Source organism: Mauremys reevesii, linkage group 11 (assembly GCF_016161935.1).
Source record: "Mauremys reevesii isolate NIE-2019 linkage group 11, ASM1616193v1, whole genome shotgun sequence".
Lineage (NCBI taxonomy): Eukaryota > Metazoa > Chordata > Testudines > Geoemydidae > Mauremys > Mauremys reevesii.
In genome coordinates, this window is record NC_052633.1 from 33,559,973 (window position 1) to 33,580,149 (window position 20,177).

General features: G+C 39.7%; 1 protein-coding gene across 4 annotated transcripts in view; it reads left to right on the plus strand.

Moving 5' to 3' along the window:
- Positions 1–3,269: 3,269 nt before the first annotated feature.
- CWC22 (CWC22 spliceosome associated protein homolog) overlaps positions 3,270–20,177 on the plus strand; it is a 47,475-nt gene continuing 30,567 nt past the window's right edge. Inside the window, exons 1-6 of one of the 4 annotated variants that reach the window (XM_039494454.1) lie at positions 3,270–3,413; positions 8,931–9,051; positions 11,993–12,060; positions 12,958–13,071; positions 13,262–13,513; positions 14,652–14,780. In XM_039494454.1, the coding sequence (XP_039350388.1) occupies positions 9,025–9,051; positions 11,993–12,060; positions 12,958–13,071; positions 13,262–13,513; positions 14,652–14,780 (590 nt within the window). In that variant the 5' untranslated portion in view covers positions 3,270–3,413; positions 8,931–9,024. Of the gene's footprint in view, positions 3,414–3,433; positions 3,964–4,141; positions 4,161–8,930; positions 9,052–11,992; positions 12,061–12,957; positions 13,072–13,261; positions 13,514–14,651; positions 14,781–20,177 lie in introns of those variants that run through there. The other 3 variants (XM_039494453.1, XM_039494455.1, XM_039494456.1) reach the window with 3 other exon arrangements.

Genomic DNA, 20,177 nt, shown 5'->3' on the forward strand with positions numbered 1-20,177 from the left:
AGATGAGTTTTGGGAGACCCTGTTAGAGGTCCTATTTTCAGCTGCTATCATGGTCACCCTGGGGTAGTTACTCTGTGGTGCAATTTTTAAAAACCCATCCAAACACCCTCTAGCCTAGGGAAAGATGCATTGGTCTAGGAGTAGAGATCATGTCTGTTAGTCCCATCTCTCTCACTTGTTAATAATTCTGGGCACTTCATAACCTTTACTACTGAACAAAGCCTCATGGCCCTACCTTAGCAGACAGGCAAATATTATTCCCCACATCTTACAGATGTGATAACTGAAGATCCGAGAGTCTGCACAAAGCCATTTCTGGCAGAACTGGAGAGCCAAGTTTTATCCACTTATAATTCTTTGTATTACCATAGTGCCTAGGAGACCTAGTCTTGGAGCAGGACTCTACTGTATTAGGTGCTGTACAAATACAGAACAAGAAGATAGTCCTCTGCTTAGCCAAACTACCTCTCAGCATCAGCTTCTGGCCATTGGTTCTTGTTTTGCTATTCTCCACTAGATTAAAGAGCTCTTTAGTACCAAGTATTTTCACCCTATGAAGGGACTTATATACTGTAATCAAGTAACTTCTCAATCTTCTCTTTGATCAGCTGAACAGAGTCAGCTCTTTAAGCCTCTCACTGTAAGGCATTTTCTTCAGCCTTCAAATTTTTGTGGTTCTTTTCTGTAGTCTCTTCAATTTTTCAACATCCTTTTTAAAATGTAGACACCAGAACTGTATGCAGTATTGATCTCTCCAATGCCATGTACTCCTATGTTTATACATCCAAGGATTGCATTGGCCCTTTTTGCCCCAGCATTGCACTGGGAGCTCATGCTGAGCTGTCCACTAAGAACCCTAATTTTTTTCCCAAGTCACTGCTCTCCAGGATACCATTCCCCATTCGGGAGGTATGGCCCACACTCCTTGTTCCTAGCTATATCATGTTGCATTTGGCTGTCTTAAAATGCATTTTGTTTGAATAGAGTTAGTTTACCAACTGATCCTGATTGCTGGCCATAACTTCCCTGTCTTTGTCATTATTTACCCCTTATAACACCAATTGTTACAATGGGATTCTGGACTCAGCAAGATCACAGGCTTTGCAGCATGGCTGAGGTGATCCATAAGCTTTCACTGTAACATAGATGTGCTGCATTTGCTACAACACCCTCCCTGCAGTGAAACAGTGCATGGTAATGCACCCTCTCTGCAGGGATAGCACATAGCACTGGATATATGTGCCCTACTCTGCATACCCACAGAAGACAACAGCATCTAAGGAAGATGAGGGTAGCCTAAATCCCTCTTTTCCATGTTATTCTTCTGCCTAAGTCTCCAGTTCTTCCAAGAATGGATGTTTCTTGGAGCTGAGATTCTGGTCTACCAGAGCCATCAGTCTCAATGAGAGGCAGTCTTTCTAGTTCAACATGCTAAACCTAACCTGTCCCTCTCCTCTGGAACTTCAACCTATGCTGCTAAGCCTGTTTCACAGGGCTGTTGGCTTTTCCATGGGCCTCTTTCCCTACAGACCTTCTGGGAACTATGGATTGTGAATCCATGTCCATCAATGGATCCTAAATCCTGGCCTGCCTCCATCAGAGCCAGCTGCTTCACAGACCTTTTCAAACTGCTGCTGCTGCCTCCCATCCTCCCTCACAGGGGCTGGGTTGGGACACTCACCACCCAAGTGCCCCTCAGGCATAAACAAGGTAACCTGGCACCATGATCCTGGGGCACGGGGGAGCTACCTAAAATGAACACCTGGAGCAAGCAGCTTACAAAGACACACCTACACCCAAGAGGTGTACATGAGCTGAGAGGCTCATGTACTGAAAATATTTGACCATACTTAGTTATTTTGTATGTAATTAATATGTTAAAATACTATATTTCTCAGGTGACTACATCAGATGACATATATCACAGGAAACGAAGTCTAGCTGTAATGCCTGGAGGCAGCAACAAGTCCATTTATGTTTTTATGTTAAATCATTTATTTTCAAGTTCCTCTATGTACAAAGAAAATCAGCTGTTTGTAATTCCCCCCCAATTTATCTCCAACCTTACGAAACTGCATGGGGTTATTGTGATCAGAGAAGCTATTGTGAACAAGCTATTCTGCAACAGCTTGCTATGTGGATGCTATTACACAATAAAAATGATTTTATTCTAGAATAATTCCTCCACTTTGGAAGCACACTAATTATTCCTGAATAATCAGTTACTTTGATTCTGGAATAAAGTATCCACATGGCAAGCTAGTAGGTCTATTCTGGTATAGATATGTGGGTAATGTATGAGCAATAGCTATTCTAATCAAATTCTGGGGTAGACAAGCCCTAAACATCAATTTTCCCCAGGAAGGCCATCCACCTCAAAAGGCTTTTATGTGATTTATGATGAACCAATAAAATAAAACTAAACTTTAAAAAAAATACAAGGGTAATTTTTAAATTACCTTAAAATATCTTTTCTGATTCCCCTCTGCTCCCTGGCCTGGGAAGCAGCATGGAAATTGTCAGTTGAATTGGTTTCTTTGGGAGGATGTTAGAGGGGCAGCTGCTTTTCTTACCATACTCTGTATGACTATTATATAGTCACCACTTTTGCATTCTGTGACCTGACTAATGCTGGCACAGTCTGACTCACCAACATGCTTTGCTGTGGCATAGCAGTAGCTGCTCCATAGTTAAGGCTGAAGTTAGTTTTTCACGAAAAGCCTGACTTTCAGCAACCCTTCATCCAAAGTTCAACGTGCAAGTGCCCCTAAACATCCCGGGCCACAGCTATCCCGGGGTAGATTGACCTAGGACGTGTCTTCCTTAGATTCTTAAAAGACTCCTACTTACTACATTTAAAGGGACGGATCAGTTTAATCCAAAAATGGGTTCAGCTTTTAAACTCCCCCTCCCTAATGTGAGCCAGTGACCCCCCGGGTCGGCACGTGGCCTGCGGCCTTTGAGTAGCTTCAAACCTATCGGCCTTCGAGAGCAGCGGGCTCCTGAGCCCCGGGCCGGGAAAGGCACCGCAGGCAGCCTAGAGCCACAAGCCCATCCCCGGACCTCCTCCCTGGGGCCTGCCCAACTGCAGCTCAGGAAACCGCTCACTCGCGCGCAGCACCTCCTCCGCCCAGCTCGCACAGGACGCTGGGAGCTGTCGTTTCGCCCGTTTGAGGCTCCGTGGACGCCATGTTGGTGACGTAGCACCCTCCTGCTTTGGGGGTCGGTGAGGGTTGGGTTATTTTCTGCATTTCTTTTTCGCTATTATTAACTCGGTTAAACACCAACTGAATACCGTTAAAAGTATTAACATCAGCAAGGCGTTACTCCACTTCCGGCAGGAAAACCCCGCCCCCGCGCCTCACCGGAAGTAATGATACTTCCGGTAAGATGGCGGCGTTTGGAAGGCTGAGGTAAGTGCCGACCGCGGGGGAACCTCACCGTCTTTCCTTCCACTCCCACTTCCCGCGGAGGCTGCTGTCCCCTGCCACCTTGCGCGTGGAGCACGATGAGGGCGGGGCTCTGACGAGGGGCTGCCTTGGTCCGAGCGCGTCAGCCGCCCATCCGTTCCGCCCCCCCCCCCCCAGCTCCCCGGTATCCGCACAGACTCGGCGCCCGTTGAGCCCCTCTTCCCCCTTTTCCTGAAAGGGCGCCCGGGTCAATGCACTGGCTGTTAGGTCGGGCCCTCGCGAGTCCGCGCTGCAGCACCGGCCTCTGCGGAATTGGCTTCTCGCCGTTTCACCGCTGCTCGCGGCCCGGGAGGGTCAGAGGTGGGAACTGGCGCCTCTCGGTCACTAAAAAGCCTGGTCTACACTTCGAAATCGCAGCGTCCGAGTTACCGCGCCCAGGGCTGTGAACGGTGTCGTGCCCTGAGCACCGTAGTTACCTCGACCTCACCCACGGTGTAGGCGCGGCTACCTGGAGAGAAGGATTTTCTCCATCGAACTGGCTGCCACCTCTCAGGTGCATTAATGATCTCGAAGGAAAAGCCCTTCAGTCCCTATGTAGCTATACTGCTGTGGTGCTAGTAGTATAGACGTAGCCTAAAAAGACCGGTAAAACTGCAGGAACAATAGAGGCCTTGGAGCTTGCTGGTTGTTTTCAGGCTTCACAAATCACTGTGTCAATCTTCACTTGGAAGTTTAAGCTGCTTCAGCAAAGTAAGCAGTGATGGGATAAGAGTTATCTCATGGGTTAGTAACTGGTTAAAAGATAGGAAACAAAAGGTAGGAATAAATGGTCAGTTTTGAGAATGGAGAGAGGTAAATAGTGTTGTCCCCCAGGGATCTGTTCTGGGCCCAGTCCTATTTAACATATTCATAAATGATCTGGGAAAAGGGGTAGACAATGAGGTGGCAAAATTTGGAGATGGTACAAAATTACTCAAGATATTTAAGTCCCAGGCAGACTGTGAAGAGCTACAGAAGGATCTCTCAAAACTGGGTGACTGGGCAACAAAATGGCAGATGAAATTCAGTGTTGATAAATGCAAAGTAATGCATATTGGAAAACATCCCAACTATACAAATAATTGATGAGGTCTAAATTAGCTGTTGCTGCTCATGAAAGAGATCTTGGAATCATTGTTCTCTGAAAACATCCACTCAATGTGCAATAGCAGTCAAAAAAGCAAACAATGTTGGGAATCGTTAAAAGAGAGGTAGATAATAAGACAGAAAATATATTGCTGCTGTATAAATCCATGGTACACCCACATCTTGAATACTGTGTGTAGATGTGGTTTCCCCATCTAAAAAAAGATGTATTGGACTTGGAAAAGGTTGAGAGAAATGCGGGATATGATAGAGGTCTATAAAATCATAACTGGTGTGGAGAAAGTAAATAAGGAAGTTTTATTTACTCCTTCTCATAACACAAGGACTTGGGGTCACCAAATGAAATTAATAGGCTGCAGGTTTAAAACAGAAGGAAGTATTTTTTCACACAATGCACAGTCAACCTGTGGAACTCCTTGCCAGAGGATGTTGTGAAGGCCAAGACTATAACAGGGTTCAAAAAAGAACTAGATAAATTCTTAGAGGTTAGGTCCATTAATGGCCAGTAGCCAGGATGGGCAGGGATGGTATCCCTAGCTTCTGTTTGCCAGATAAGCTGGGAATGGGCAACAGGGGATGGATCACTTGATGATTACCTGTTCTGTTCATTCCCTCTGGGGCACTTGGCATTGGCCACTGTCGGAAGACAGGATACTGGGCTGGATGGACTTTGGTCTGATGCAATAGGGCCATTCTTATGTTATAATATAATAATAATTGGAGATATACCAATCTCCTAGAACTGGAAGGGACCTTGAAAGGTCATTGAGTCCAGCCCCCTGCCTTCACTAGCAGGACCAATTTTTGCCCCAGATCCCTAAGTGGCCCCCTCAAGGATTGAACTCACAACCCTGGGTTTAGCAGGCCAATGCTCAAACCACTGAGCTATCCCTCTCCATGTTAAACATAAAGGTTTAAAAACAGTGAAAGATTATGTGCTGCAGAAATGGGTGTAGGTCTCGTTAACAGTCCTGCCAAAGAACAGTTAATTTTTTAATCCGTGCCAAAGAACAGCCAGAACGTAGTTTAGCACATGATTTGGACCTTTTTATATGGTAATGCCCAACTGTTTTATCAAATGACTTTTTTGTTCTATTGGGTCATAACTTTTGTTATCAATATCTAACTCTTTTTAAGTGCACGTTATATGTGGCTAAGATTACTTTAAAAAACAATAACCTTAATTTGGGGAAATACTGGGTTCCAGCATCTATAATTCATCCCATTTAGGGCAGTGTTTTTCAAATCATAGAACTATAGGACAGGAAATGACCTCATGAGGTCATCTAGTCCAGCCCCCTGCACCTATGGCAGGACTAAGTATTATCTAGACCAGGGGTTCTCACGACAAATTTTGGCCACCAACTTTTGCTGGTGGCCGCTCTGACAATTTTTCCTAAAATACTTAATTAACTTTAGGAGAAACAAATATATATGCACGTCAAAATCCTTGTAATTTATTTACTGCTAGCTAGTAAGTCTGCTGCTGTGAAAAGTGATTTTTGTACGTTTGTTAATATCGTTTTTCACAGCCTCCCAACTAACAAGTCTCTGCAGTGAAAAGGGATAGTAACACTTTTCACAGTAGACTTACTCAGCCCTGGCAAGCCTGGGGAAAAATTAAGCCGTGAATGGGGAGGTGTATGGATAGGCAGCAGGGGCCATCGGCGATGAGGGATGGAGGAGGCAGCGGAGGGCCTGAAGCCTGAGGGATGGGGCCCCAGGAAGGACCATAGCCTGGAGCCCTGCAGCCAGGAGATGGAGCCTTGTGGCCAAGGGACAGGGCCAGAGTCTGAAGCCCCGTGGCTGGAGCCTGCCATCCCACCATCCCAGGGCTGAAGCCTGAGCCCTATAAACCCTGGGAAGGTAGGGAACTCAAAGGCTGCCTGCTCCTCTAGGGTTGTGCCCCAGGTGTCTGCAGAGAGGGGCAGAGCCCAACCCCTGCCTGCAGCCTGAGCAACCAACACCAAGGTGGGACATCCAGAAGGAACAGGGAGGGGCAGCTGCTTTGCCGCCCAATCACTGCCTGACAGGCTGTGGCTGCATGAGAAGCCCCTGGTGGCTACATTTGAGAAACATTGATCTAGACCATTCCTAACAGGTGTTTGTCTAACCTGCTCTTAAAAATCTCCAATGATGGAGATTCCACAACCACCGTAGGCAGTTTATTCCGGTGCTTAACCACTCTGACAGTTAAGTTTTTCCTAATGTCCAACCTAAACATCCCTTGCTACAATTTAAGCCCATTGCTTCTTGTCCTATCCTCAGCGGTTAAGAACAACAGTTTTTCTCCCTCCTCCATGTAACAACTTTTTATGTACTTGAAGACCATTATGTGCCCTCTCAGCCTTCTCTTTTCCAGACAAAACAAACCCAGTTTTTTCAGTCTTCCCCCATAAATCATGTTTTCTAGACCTTTAATCATTTTTGTTGCTCTTCTCTGGATTTTCTCCAACTTGTCCACATCTTTCCTGAAATGTGGTGCCCAGAACTGGACACAATACTCCAGTTGAGGCGTAATCAGCATGGAGTAGAGCAGAAGAATTACGTTTCATGTCTTGCTTACAACACACCTGCTAATAATTCCAGAATAATGTTCGGATTTTTTGCAACAGTGTTACTGTTGACTCATAGTTAGCTTCTTGTCCACTATGTCCCCAGATCCCTTTCCACAGTACTCCTTCCTAGGCAGTCATTCCCCATTTTGTATGTGTGCAACTGATTGTTCCTTTCTATGTGGAGTATTTTGCGTTTGTCCCTATTGAATGTGACCACCAGGGACTCTTATTGCAGCCACAGCCTCCTGGGCAAGGGGGAAGGAGGAGGAGTAGCAGTCCCTCACCCTCTCTTTTGCTCCTGGATGCCCTGCCTTGGTGTTAGTTGCTGGGGCCGCCAGTAGTGGTTGGGCCCTGCCTCCCCTCTGGGGCACAATGCTGGAAGAGCAGGCGCCCCATGTGTTCCCGACCTTCCCCGAGGCGGTGGAGCTCAGGCTTCGGGATTCAGCCCTGGGTTGGTGGGCTGGCAGGCTCTGGCCATGGGGCTTCAGGCTCCAGATACTTTTGTTTGTTAATATCACTTTTCACAACGGACTTAATAGCTAGCAATAAATAAATTATGATTCGGATGTGTATATATGCATATTTCTTTGTTTTGCCTAAAGCTAATTAAGTATTTTTAGGAAAAAGTGTGAGAGTGGCCACCAGCAAGAGTCCTTTATTTTGTTTAGGATGCACTTCCTTTTCCAGAGTACTCAGGGGGGTGGAATACCTAATTTCAAAGACAAGTGTATTTGGTAAACTCCTTTTTTCCCCACAATCATTGCTGTCTCCCATAACAGCCAAATTTCAGAACTTGACTATCTGCATTTGCAATACAGCTGTTTGTACTTGCATTTCTAAAATCAGGGAATCTAGAATAATGCCTGACAAAATTATCTTAAATAAGATAAAAATATTACTCAGAACTTAAAAATATACTTAATATGACTGAATTCAGTATATTGTGTTTGGTAAGTTAAGGGTGGTACTCCTTTTCCTTTCTCTTTTTTGTTTGTTTGTTCACTGATTTTTTTTTCCAGTTACTAGTCCTGTAAACTTTATATAGAAGGGAAAGATCTTTAAATCAGGAAATTAGAAAAGACAAAAGGCAATAAGAGAGTGATTTTCATCTGGCTCTAACATACAGTTTTCACCCCAGATTTATAAAAAAGTGGTGGTGCTGTATTTTCTTTGTAGCCTGCCAAATGTTATCTTACAATTGAAATGCTGTTAAAATACTGCCAATGTGGATTTTATATTAGGAGGTTAAACCTTCCTTCCCCTGATGAGAGTTTGAGGGAATGTCTTACTGAAAAGTATAATCAATAGGATGGCAAGATTGCAGCTGGCAGCAGGCTTGGGCAAACAAAGCTGTCTTAATTTTGTCTGTGCGATATCCAGTTCAGAGAATGGAAATTAATACTGCCTTTGTTTGGAAGTGGATTTGAGATCTTTATGATCATCTTGATTATACTAAAATTTTATTTTAAATTTTAATTAGAATCTTGTCTTACACAGGTACACACCTGATTTCAGTCTCAGGCCATCAGAAAATACTGAATTCAGACAAACTTGTTTTTATGTTCTGATAGAATAATGTTTCTGTTATCCTTGTTTTTCTGTTTTTAGCAGATTAAAACATAAATATAATGTAACTTTAGTTATGTGACGCAATAAGAAATATTCAAGTTAATGTTTTGGTGAAATGATTCCTAAAATTGATTGATCTAAAGTTTTGTAAAGATTATAACTTATTTTTCCAGTGATTGTTTTACCTTTAAAACTAAATCTAAATATTGTTTCATCAATTATAGAATGTGTTGCTTATCTTTTGTAGGTGAAACATTTTTTCATAAGAGACCCCACATTTGAGTTGAGTACATTATCATTATTTCTGCAAGTTCTGAACTTTAAGTGAGCTACAGGGAAAAATGAAGAGTAGAGTGGCACAAATAAATGTAAGTATTGTGAAGTTTAATTTTTCGGGAGAAATACAACATTGTTTGGGGATTTTTGTGTGAGTTTAGTATGTAGGGGCCTATGTCCACTTCATATATGAACACAAATGCCCTTAACTTTAACAGGAGTTACAGCATATATTGAGGAGAGAATACATGCATTATAATTAAGAACAAAAAATATTACAGTATTACCTAAACCAGCAAACTGCAGCTGATTGATGTACTGGTATTCTTAGCAACAGATGTCTCAGGTGCTCCTGGCAGCAATGTGAAAAGGGAATGAAGTGTGAAGAGAAGTGGATAAAAGATGGAAACAGTTCAGTAGAAAGCATGAGTGAGTTGAGGCATAATGGAGGGTTATGAGAATGGTGGGGAGGGGAAATTGGTTGCATATTTCTCTGGATTATGATATTTGTTATTCATTTTACTATTATGCAGTCAAGATTACAAGTATGGTATTTGGATTCCTACAATTCTGAGAGACTTACTTCTTACAGTGAAAGGTCCTGCTCTTTCAGAATCTGAACATTGTATGTTTCAGAAGGGACAGGTGCAGTACTGTTAGGAATGTAGCAGCAAGCAAAACTTCTGTTTAAAAATATGGCCTCATGATGCTACCTCTATGAAGTTAAATATTTTGTATGTAATTTCATTCACGCACAATGTATATAAAAACTTCCCTTCAGATAACAAAGTAGAGAAATATTACCAATACAGTTGAGATCCAGCTAATATACTTTAAAAGCTAAATATTTGCAGAAATAATGGAATTTTTTTTATTACTTTCCAGATTTTGGAGTGTTTCTTCCATGAGATGTTAATAATTAAGTAATCAGTGGATGTAATTTTTAGAAATTAATTTATAGTATAGAAGTGCTCACTTTAGAGTTTTGTCTTCTGGTCATCACATCGTCATGACTACAGTGAAATGCATGTTATGCTTAGAGATTATATCAAGGAGTATTTTTTCATAATGAAAGGTGCTTGATCATTAGCCTGAAATGCAGGATTTTAGTCTCCTGCAGGCTTATCTTCAGAACAAGCACAGCACAAGCATCAATAATGCAAACACCTTTATGCAGCTCTGTTAATGTGTTTAAACACTGGTCTGGAAGGACAAGGTTTTAGGGCTGGGAGCAGGTATTATATATGGAGTGTTGGGGAAAGCTGAATAGTCTCTTCCATGCTCTTTCTGCTTGAGATGCAAAAGTTAGACACCACTCACAGTAGATCATGCAGCTGTTGAAAGTATGATCATGGATATTCTGCTGAGCTTGGCTCCCCAAAGGGCTCAGCTCCATAAATTAGATTAGAAAGGGAAAAGGCACTCACAGAAAACTATAGATGTTCATGATATGATCCTCCCTCTGCTGTCTTACCTGATTTGATCAGCAGTAAAATAGTTAACATTTTTAATCTTTAAACATTTTTGGAGTAACACCTATTGAGATGCTTGTGGCAGTTCATGTATCTCAGAGCTGTTGTTTCAGATTCCCTGCAAACTCATGTAGACATTGCATTGATCATATTAAGGACTTGTCTATGCTGGGTTGTTTTTTTTTTTTGTTTGTTTTTTTCTTCAGTGCAAACCCCATCGTAGATGTGCTGCACAAATGCAACTGGCCCATTTTGCACCATTGCAGGTTTTTCTATAGAATGAAGTGGAGCGGGGGCATATTTCAACCCTAAGGGCTAGAAATGTGCCTTTTTAAAATAGGTTGAGATTCTGGAACACATGATGGCAGCTTAAAAAAACCAAAGTATTGACTCACTGAGCCAGTATGAGTCAGCCCAGTTGGACCCTGGATGGGAGGATATTTCAGTCTTCATTTGTGCAGGTATTACTATTTCTGCTAGAAACCTCAATCAGAGGATCTAGTTGTACTCTGTACAGCATCTAGCACAAATAGACCCTGCTCCAAGTAATAAAAAATATAATTTCCTTTGTTAAATATTCAGACATCATTTGGTATTGCTGTCCATCAGGAGAACCCATTATTAAGCAGTTGTCACTTGTATTCAACTGGCTAGCTTTCTAAACTTATATTTGACTGGCTCCAAGGTGATATAGAAACTAGTATGTCAGCTTGTTAGTGGGCACACTGCCATCCTTATAGATGGAGTGAGGGTCAATATATATTCTGTGAGTACTGGTGACAGAATTCCAGTCCAGGAATGTTGTGAACAGCTCTTGATATGGTGTTTCTGGATCAAGATGATGGGTTACTCTACTTCATAGGTTTGGGGGGCGGGGGGGGGGGGGGTTTGCCAGATGGTATCAGTTTGTGGTTCTGGTGAATCAAGATTAATATTTTTCAGAGGGAGGAGTTAAATATTACAATGAAAGGGTAGAACTCAACAGAGATGCTTCCTAAGCATAGTCAAATTAATTGTGAAAGAGCTTGTTAAGCTGTAGGAACCTATTTATAACTTCTTTTGTAGATCTATTGTAAGTGTACTTCTGATAATTCTGAATCACTGTGCGCAGCTCTGGTTCATTTTGTGAACAGAAGTATGAACTTTACAGTTAAATCTTTGTTACTTGACAGATTTGTAAAGTGCCATTTTAACCTTTGAAAAGTACATTTATAGAATGGTTTAAATGATAAATGTATAATTTAGAAAATGTAAAACAAAGGGTACAGTGTAGCTTGGACACATGATAAATGAGGCAACTGCATTGAAATTTAGGAGCGAGATAGGAGGACATTATGGAAAAAGTATTATAAAGAGGAATTTGGAGGAGAAAAAAAGGGAGAGCTTTGTTAAACAATGGGTATAGTAGGAGACCATAGGGGGTGGCATGACAGCAGGTGTAAAATTTCAGAGTGGGAGGACATAAAATAACCCTTCATATAAGTAGATAGATATGCTTAGTAAACATACTATTATATAAAATGTACTGTGATCTAAAATAATTTAATACTTTGTTTTAAAGCATGGCTCCAGTTATGAAAGAAAAGAGAGCCACGGCTCTCGCCGGAGGAGTTCCTCTCCAGAAGACAGGTAAACAAGTATTTGTTTTAATTGCCTTTAATAGTAGTTAAAATTGTGTGTAATCTTCATCCAGAGTGAATCAGATAAGTACAACAAAACACATTTTTGTTCCATAAGTGAACATGAAAAATATAGATGTAATACAATGTCATTAATTGTGAATGAAAATGGGAGAGCGGTAATTGAATATGTTCTTAATTAAAGATTTTAAAACTCTTCAATGTTCATTTTGAATACTGAAGAGCTTTAAAATGGAAATTGGATTACAGTCTCTTGCATGGCTCCAGTGCTGTTAATCACAATTGTCACTTTATAGCAAGGTTATGGATGTCAGCTGGAGACTCAAAAATACCATTTCTTGTACTGTCTACCATACATAAGGCATGAACTGAATTATTTCAGGGTAACTGTCTTTTAATTTCCATCTCACTTACAGTGAAACAGTCTGTGGTACTAAAACATAAAGTATGTTTTCTTTTGTGCCAGTACATATGGTATACCAAGTAAACAAAGGTGACAAATATAGTGAATGGATACATTTAGTGGGCTATCTTGTGACTTGCGTAGTGCTGAGTACACTTAATATTTAACTTCATTACTATTTATCATTTAACTGTGAGTGCTCAGTTTTCTTTTATAATGCTTCTTTTAAAGGTCACACCCCTATCAGATTGAATTGTGTTTATGACCAGGACTGTATGATTTATTAAAGTGTGCATCTTTCTCTCTTGAATTATATATTAATAGCGAGGCTCAGTTCATTGGTACAAAAGTGGGGCCTACTGGTTTTTAAAACATTCATATGTGTGCATCAACTGAAAAACAAACCCAAGAGAGTACAATTCCTATAAACCAGAAGTTTAATAAAGCTATACTAAAAAGGTTTTTGTTTGGGGTTGGGAGTAGGTATGCAGAGCGTGAGAGGTCTTGGTCCCCTAGAGACAGAGGTTACTCTGATCACAGCAAGTATGATCAAGAATATTCAGGAAAGGGGCGTGATGACAAAACTGTGGAAGCCAGGTGAGCATTAAGTATTTTGAAAATGAAAAATAATGTTCATTCTGCTTAATATTGTTTTCAGCTATTAGTATTTTGTTTAAAAGTAAAACCATTACACTTGCCTTGGTCTGAATTCTTGACAATATGTTCAGCTTTCATCTGCATAAGATGGGAATTCTTTAACATTTACTTTCCAACTTCTGTCTGATAGGGGGTGGGGGAGAGAGACTCCCCAAGAGAAGGGGAGAGAGAAGGAATCTGATAGAAGGAAACAGAAAAAATTCCCTTCACCTGATAGAAAAAGTCCAGAAAGATCAGTACCCCAGAGCTCACTTACTCATGATGAACCCCCTTCAAAGAAGAGAAAAGAAGAGCTGGATCCAATTCTCACCCGCACAGGTGGTGCATACATTCCTCCAGCAAAGCTCAGGATGATGCAGGAACAAATTACTGATAAAAATAGGTAAGTCAAAGTTAACAAATGTCACAATTAACAGGATTTACTGGCATAGTAGAGCACTGTAAAACCAAAGTGTAAAATATTTTTGATTGCTGATCAAACATGAAAGTTGTTCAGAACCTGTGAAATGCAGAAACAGCAATACCATGTGCTGTAATTTTTGGAGTTTTGACCTACCTTTGAAATGTAAATAGTAAAAAGTAGTATATTAATATGCATCATAAATGTGTACGTTGATATTTTATCCTATAAAATAGCTTTGAAATATCTTCTTTAATTAAAATATATCAAAAAATTTTGAGAAAATTGACAGTTATGAGCACAGTGGACATACACAGCAAAAAGGGGTAGGAAGACATATATTTTCCAATTTTGTTTGTTAAAAAGGGGAGAAGGTTCCTTTCATTTATAAGTATTTACTACTGTAATTTCTTTTTTTAGTCACTAAGAATGAGGAATGAATTCATATCTACACTCACTAAATGTTAATCACACGTATTCATAAATAAGAAACATGATTACATGAAAAGGGGTATGAGTCTGTATAATTTGTGACATTTTTCGGTGTTACAAATTAGTTTTGGCAGGAATTGTAAATATGCCAAAATCAAATGCCTTTTTTTGCAAACAAAATTAATGTTTTTCACAATTACCTACAAAGTCTTTCAAAAAGCTATTATTGAATATTGCAGATAAGTCTTAACTATATTGTGGTAATTTTTTTTGAAGTATAATATTTTAGTATAATATTGTTTAACATTCCTGTATGTTGGTTTTTGTTCTGGTTCATTTCCTGTACAGTACTTGCTATTAGCAAAGAGATTTGTGGGATAAAGTTTTCTTTTCTTTCTTCTCCGTAGAAAACCATACTTCAGCATTAACTTTACAGTTTTTATTGGGCTTGGGGAGAGAGAGAGAGAGAGAGAGTTTTTGTAAATCAGATTGGTTTAGTAGTAATGAGTTACAGTCAGAATACCGTAATCATAAAACCAAAACTGAAAAAGGCATCAAAATATATTGTAAGCATTGCACCTTGGAGCTCCTATTGACTACAAATTAATTTCACATTTTTGGTATATTAAAGTGTATTTACGGTGTCCCTGGATATACCTGTATTAATAATGTAATATTTTCATAATAGTTTAGCATATCAAAGGATGAGTTGGGAAGCCCTGAAGAAGTCAATCAACGGTCTTGTCAATAAGGTGAACGTTTCTAATATAGAAAATATCATCCATGAACTTCTTCAAGAAAATATTGTCAGAGGAAGGTAAGTGTCAAATGATTGTTGTTTCATAATAAATAATTCTTTGGTTTTTCTATTTATAATATGTAAAGAATACTAATGCTAAGACAAACTAATAATAGTCAGATTTTTAAATAGCTCTGAAACTCTCCTATGCTATAAAAAGAAGAACCTGAATGGAAAATAAGAATGGTGTGTTTGCAGAGAAAACACGTTTGCTGCTGGTAGGTTGGAGAGAACGGAGTAAGGAGTTATCCGCTCTTTGCCTAAGTGGTTTTCATTTTAGGAATACTTTTTTTAATCCCTAATTACAGGCTGTAAATCCAGGTGTATCAGTGGAGAAAAGCACTTTTAAAAAACAATGCGCATCTAGTAGTGTGCTCGAGATCACTGCTGTCTGTTGTGTATGTGCTATGCCATAATTATCCTTGTCTTTGTAACCGTCTACTGCAGTGTGTTCCCAGGCCATGTGGAAACTATAGCTGATATATAATGCATAGCTTGTGTTGCTGTTGGTAGCATACTATACCAGTTTTTCAAAGACCAGATTTGTTCCTACTTTTCAGGTATAGTTCAACATGTTGATCTATGAAGCTATTTATAGTTTGGATTTTAGTTATGAGACTGTTCCTTCCCCTAAGGTCATCTGGGGTGTTTTTGCTAACACTCTCCAAATTTAAATGAAGGGGGGCCCTTGATCTGCCAACATCAAATTCTGCTGACTTTCCAGGGACCTTGCAACAGCCATCTCTTCTTTCTGTCTTTTGCCTGCTAATGGTTATATATTTATATTTGTACAGAGGTTTTAAATAGCTTTTAACACTTATTTTACTCAACGGGTTATTTGTATTTTGTACAGCATCAAAAGTCTTTCATGGTTAAATGGTTTTAAAAACTGAAAAATTGAGTTAAAATCTTGAAAGCAATTCTGAAAGGACAGTTTGTAGGTAATATCTTAGCTGACCCTTTATACCTCACTTAATATAGTATCTGCTTTTCTTGGTTTAAATAGTTGGACATCATATAAAAAGGGAAAACCACACTGAATAGTTGGGAGCAGGTATAGTTACAGAATCAAAAGAAGCAGGTACATATATTGTAGGAGGATACTCTGACACAAGGATGATGGAATTCTTGCTCAGTGAATATTTAGAGGAGTCTAATAACAATTGGTGAGGATTAAAAGGGGATTTAGTCCAAGACTAAAAATGTTGCTGCAGACACAACCTGGCTGTAGTACAGTTGAGAAGAAATATTCAGCGTTGTTACTTTCCCAACTTTGATTAATTCTACCAAGCAGAACAAGAAAATCTAAATTAATATTATACTTGTGATTACACACACTGTAGCAGTAACATCATCTGAGGGAGGAAGACAGACTTCTGGGAATCTGAGTTTTACACTGTTGTCGTACTGTTAGAGAAGTTTAGGGAACAGGATGGGAGAACCTATTCAGTAGAAATGATTTCATCTCAAGCATTAGAATAGATCTTCCAATTCATTTCTCATCCCTGATCACTAAGCATTTCCCATTCATCTGGAAGATCACAGCCTAAAAGTAGCAGACCTAATGGGAAAGAATGCCTTAGTCTACGCCTGCTTGACTGAGTTTCCCAAGCAGCATAGGCTCCAAATGCTCTGTCTTCACTGCTTCCGCTTAGAAGTTGAAAGTTGTTTCATGTTGTCAGGGCAGCAGGCATGACCTTCCCAGTAAAACAAGATTGAGTAAAAGTAGTGCATGTCATATGAAAACAAAAGCTCTAGCATGTATGGCATTTGCATTTTACAAAAGTTAATTTAGATAAGGTACTGATTTTGGGTTGGTTACAGTGCAGGAAGCAAAAATCACATCCTGTCTATCAATAGTACTTCTGTGGCCCCAATCATATGAGTGCCTCATAATCTTTAATGCACCTGTGAGGTGGGAAGTACTGTTATTCTCATGGGCACAGAAAGGCTAAGTGACTTGGGCAAGGTCACAAAGGAAGTCTGTGGCAGAGCAGGGATTTGAACTCAAGTCTTCCAAATCCTAGGGTAGTGCTGTAGTTGCTGAACCATCTTTCCTCTCTGTTCTACTTGTCCATTTCTCTCTGACATATACACAGGGGAGAATATCTCTGACCTAACAGCTGCTGTTAGATGGCTCATATCTCCCCCAGCTCTCTCAGAGCCCGCACCCCCAGCCAGAGTCCTCACCTCCTCCTGCACCCCTGTCCCAGCCCAGAGCCCCTTCCCACACCCTGAGCCCCTCATTTCTGGCCCCATCCTGGAGCCGAGTGGAAGCACTGAGCGCGCGCGCGCACACCCACGCGCGCACACGGATCCACAAACGCCGGCTCACCTCGCTGCAGGGGGAAGCTCTAAGCCTCCGCACAACCTTTTGTGAGTCAGTGGCCGCTATAGAAAAAAGGTTCCCTACCCCTGTGTTAGAGTATATCTACACAGGGATAAAATACCCACAGCTGGGTTGGGTCAGCTAACTTGGGTTCACAGGGCTGAAAATTTGCTGTATAGATGTTCAGGCTCTGGGACCCTGCAAGGTTGGAGGGTCCCAGAGCTCAGGCTCCAACCTGAGTCCGAATGTCTACAAAGTGATTTTATTTTTTTAGCCCTAAAGCCCAAATCAGCTGACCCAGGCCAGCCGTGCCATGCTGTGGGGCTTTTATCCTGGTGTTGATGTACCTTTAGAGGAGAGGGATGTATTGGGTATACTGTTTTTTTTTTTTTGTTTGTTTTTATCTGAAGGGAATGAGGGATCCAACGGTTGCAAAGAATCTAAAAAGAAATAACTGTCTAGCTCCCAGGCATCACATCTAGCAGGAGGTGACAGTAAAGTCTTTGACAGCCTATTGTAGAACAGTTTTTGTTGTAGCACTTTCCTCTCTCTGAATTTTATATCTCAAAAACTGTATTTCTTTCTTACAGGCAGTGATTATTTTTAAAATATGGGTTACATAACTGTTACTAAAATAGTTGTCTAGCCTCTGGGAGTTCTTTGTGTGCTTGTGATAAAGCTTTATCTAGTTTTATTAAGTTGCATGCACTAATTTTAGATATAAAAACTGCACCATTTGGCTTTATCTCATTAATTAAATTGTAACTCCTAAATTGACACACACAACCCCCACAAGTTTTTAAAGGCAAATCCAAAATTGGAAAGCCATTTTTTTTTATTCAGCTGTTAATATACAGTCATGATAGTTATCTTTGTGTCGATTTAAGATGGTCCCAGAAGAAGCATAAGGCTAATCTTTATGCCAAGTGAACTCTTGCACTCATGGAGAGTTCTGTTGAAATGCAAGCAGTCAGAGCTCAATTGATTGGAGAGCTCCATGTTAGTGCATAGATCAGATTTCAAGATCCAGGTCTTAAAGGGCAAATCAGTTTTGTGTGTTACATTTGTAATAATGTAATATAGGTACAGGAATTTTTTACATTATTTTTAGATTCCATGTCCCACATACTACAGAGAATGAGTAAATATTAATAAGGATTATTTTGTTTCTGTGTTACTTAGGCTAGCCAGGAAACTAGAATGCACAATCTTCTTCCACTCCATTAATTTTCTGGAACTAGAACTGTGTAGGAACCAGAATTTCAGTTTCATGCAAAATTCTTCAATTTGGAAATTTGTTTTCATTCTGAACTGGAACAAAAACATAATTTTTGAAATTTCCTGCAGAATGAAATTTGTGAAAAAAATCTTGTTTGGGCTCTGTCAACATGTGGTTTTTTTTTTTAATTATTATTTCAATTTTAAATTTTATATCCTAAAATAAATTTCTAAACAGTCATTTTAAATCTAAATATGTACATGTTCCATTCCAATAGGGTCATTTCAATTTTTTTTTGGAGACAATATTGTTAAAATCCGCATAGTCCTTCCCCCGTAACATTTTAGTTTTGGTGAATTGACATTTTCCACCAGAAAAAAACGGATAATTTTCAGGAAGTTCTACCTGGAAGGAGATGTTAAAATGAAAATGTGGTGCATTGAGCCCAGTTTTATATAATTATTTACATTTGGTAATATCTCCACTATACACAAATTATAATCCGCCAGTTATACGTCAGTTTAGGTTGAATCAGCTAAATTTAGGTTGAATCTTTGGGGGTTTATGATTAGACCAATTCACATGATAAAAGTCTCTCTCTAATATCCTGAGACCAGCATGGCTCCAGCAAAACTGCAAATTTAGGATAAAAGTTGACATGCAGAATTCTAGCCTGAAAATAAATGTTTCAGGACTGATGTTGCACTCTTGGACACACACAGATTCTATTATACTCATTATATGTCCTGTGCGACAAATTAACTCTTTTATTACAGTCCATCATATATTAATCGTGATCGTTTTTATGTAATGTGTTCAGATGAGTAGTGTGTACTAATAATATTGTGCTGCATTTGGTAAATTTGTTTGTTTGATACCATAATTTAGTGAAGTGGCAAGGGATGGAGTGCCCTTAATCTTTTAGATTCATGTCAAAACCTTAATTTAGCCATTTAATGATTTGGGTGAAGTTGGAGTCCCTGAAAATGTGGAACTAATAGAATTAGGTAGTGGCAGGCATTTTGCTAGCTTCCTCATAGCTTTGCCAGTGCACGTAAATCCTGACATGCAACGGCACCTCAATTAACGTGTTGGGTTTCTTTTGATCTGAGTCTGCCAATTATGCTGAACTGGGCCAAGTAGCAGCCTTTAGTGGGTAGGAAAGTAGTTAAAATAACCACTTGATCATCTCCTCCCTGTCTCACTGTTTACTTTCTCAGAAGCAATGTTTCTGTCCTCAGCTGTCAGTTCAAAGCATAATTACAGTGTTTAAAAGTTTGCTGGTGCATGTGGGGAAAATTCATAGCATTACAATTTGAAGACTATTCTGGTCTTGCTGAACATCCTATTTTCTTTATTAGTCTTAAACTGGGTTGTGGCTTTTGTTTTGTTTTTTGGGTTGGTGACATTGCATAGGAACAAGATTTCTGTTCCTGAGAAGTTCATTTGCTTTTGATTATACTCATTATTTAAAAAGTCATAATTCTGTGTTTATCACAATTAACTACAGTGGAGATGGCTATTCTGTCACAAATAAATATTAATTCAGTTGAAGAGTAAGGAACAAGGTCAGATGAACTCTTGAGCCACAAAGATGCTGTTTTCACACACATTTCTTATTTACTGTAATTTAAAACACGGTAGCCGCAGAATTACTTTTATAAGGTGTTAATGGTCTTTTGAGTATCAACCATTACAAAATGTAGTTATGGGGAAAAAAACAATTTATGGTAAAATAAAAAGTAAAGATTAAATAATTCTCATCTAATTTTAGTGACATTTTCTGCTCATTTTTTTCAATTACATTCAATTACATTTTTTCAATTACATTCAATTACATTTTTTTCAATTACAAGCTTTGAGATCA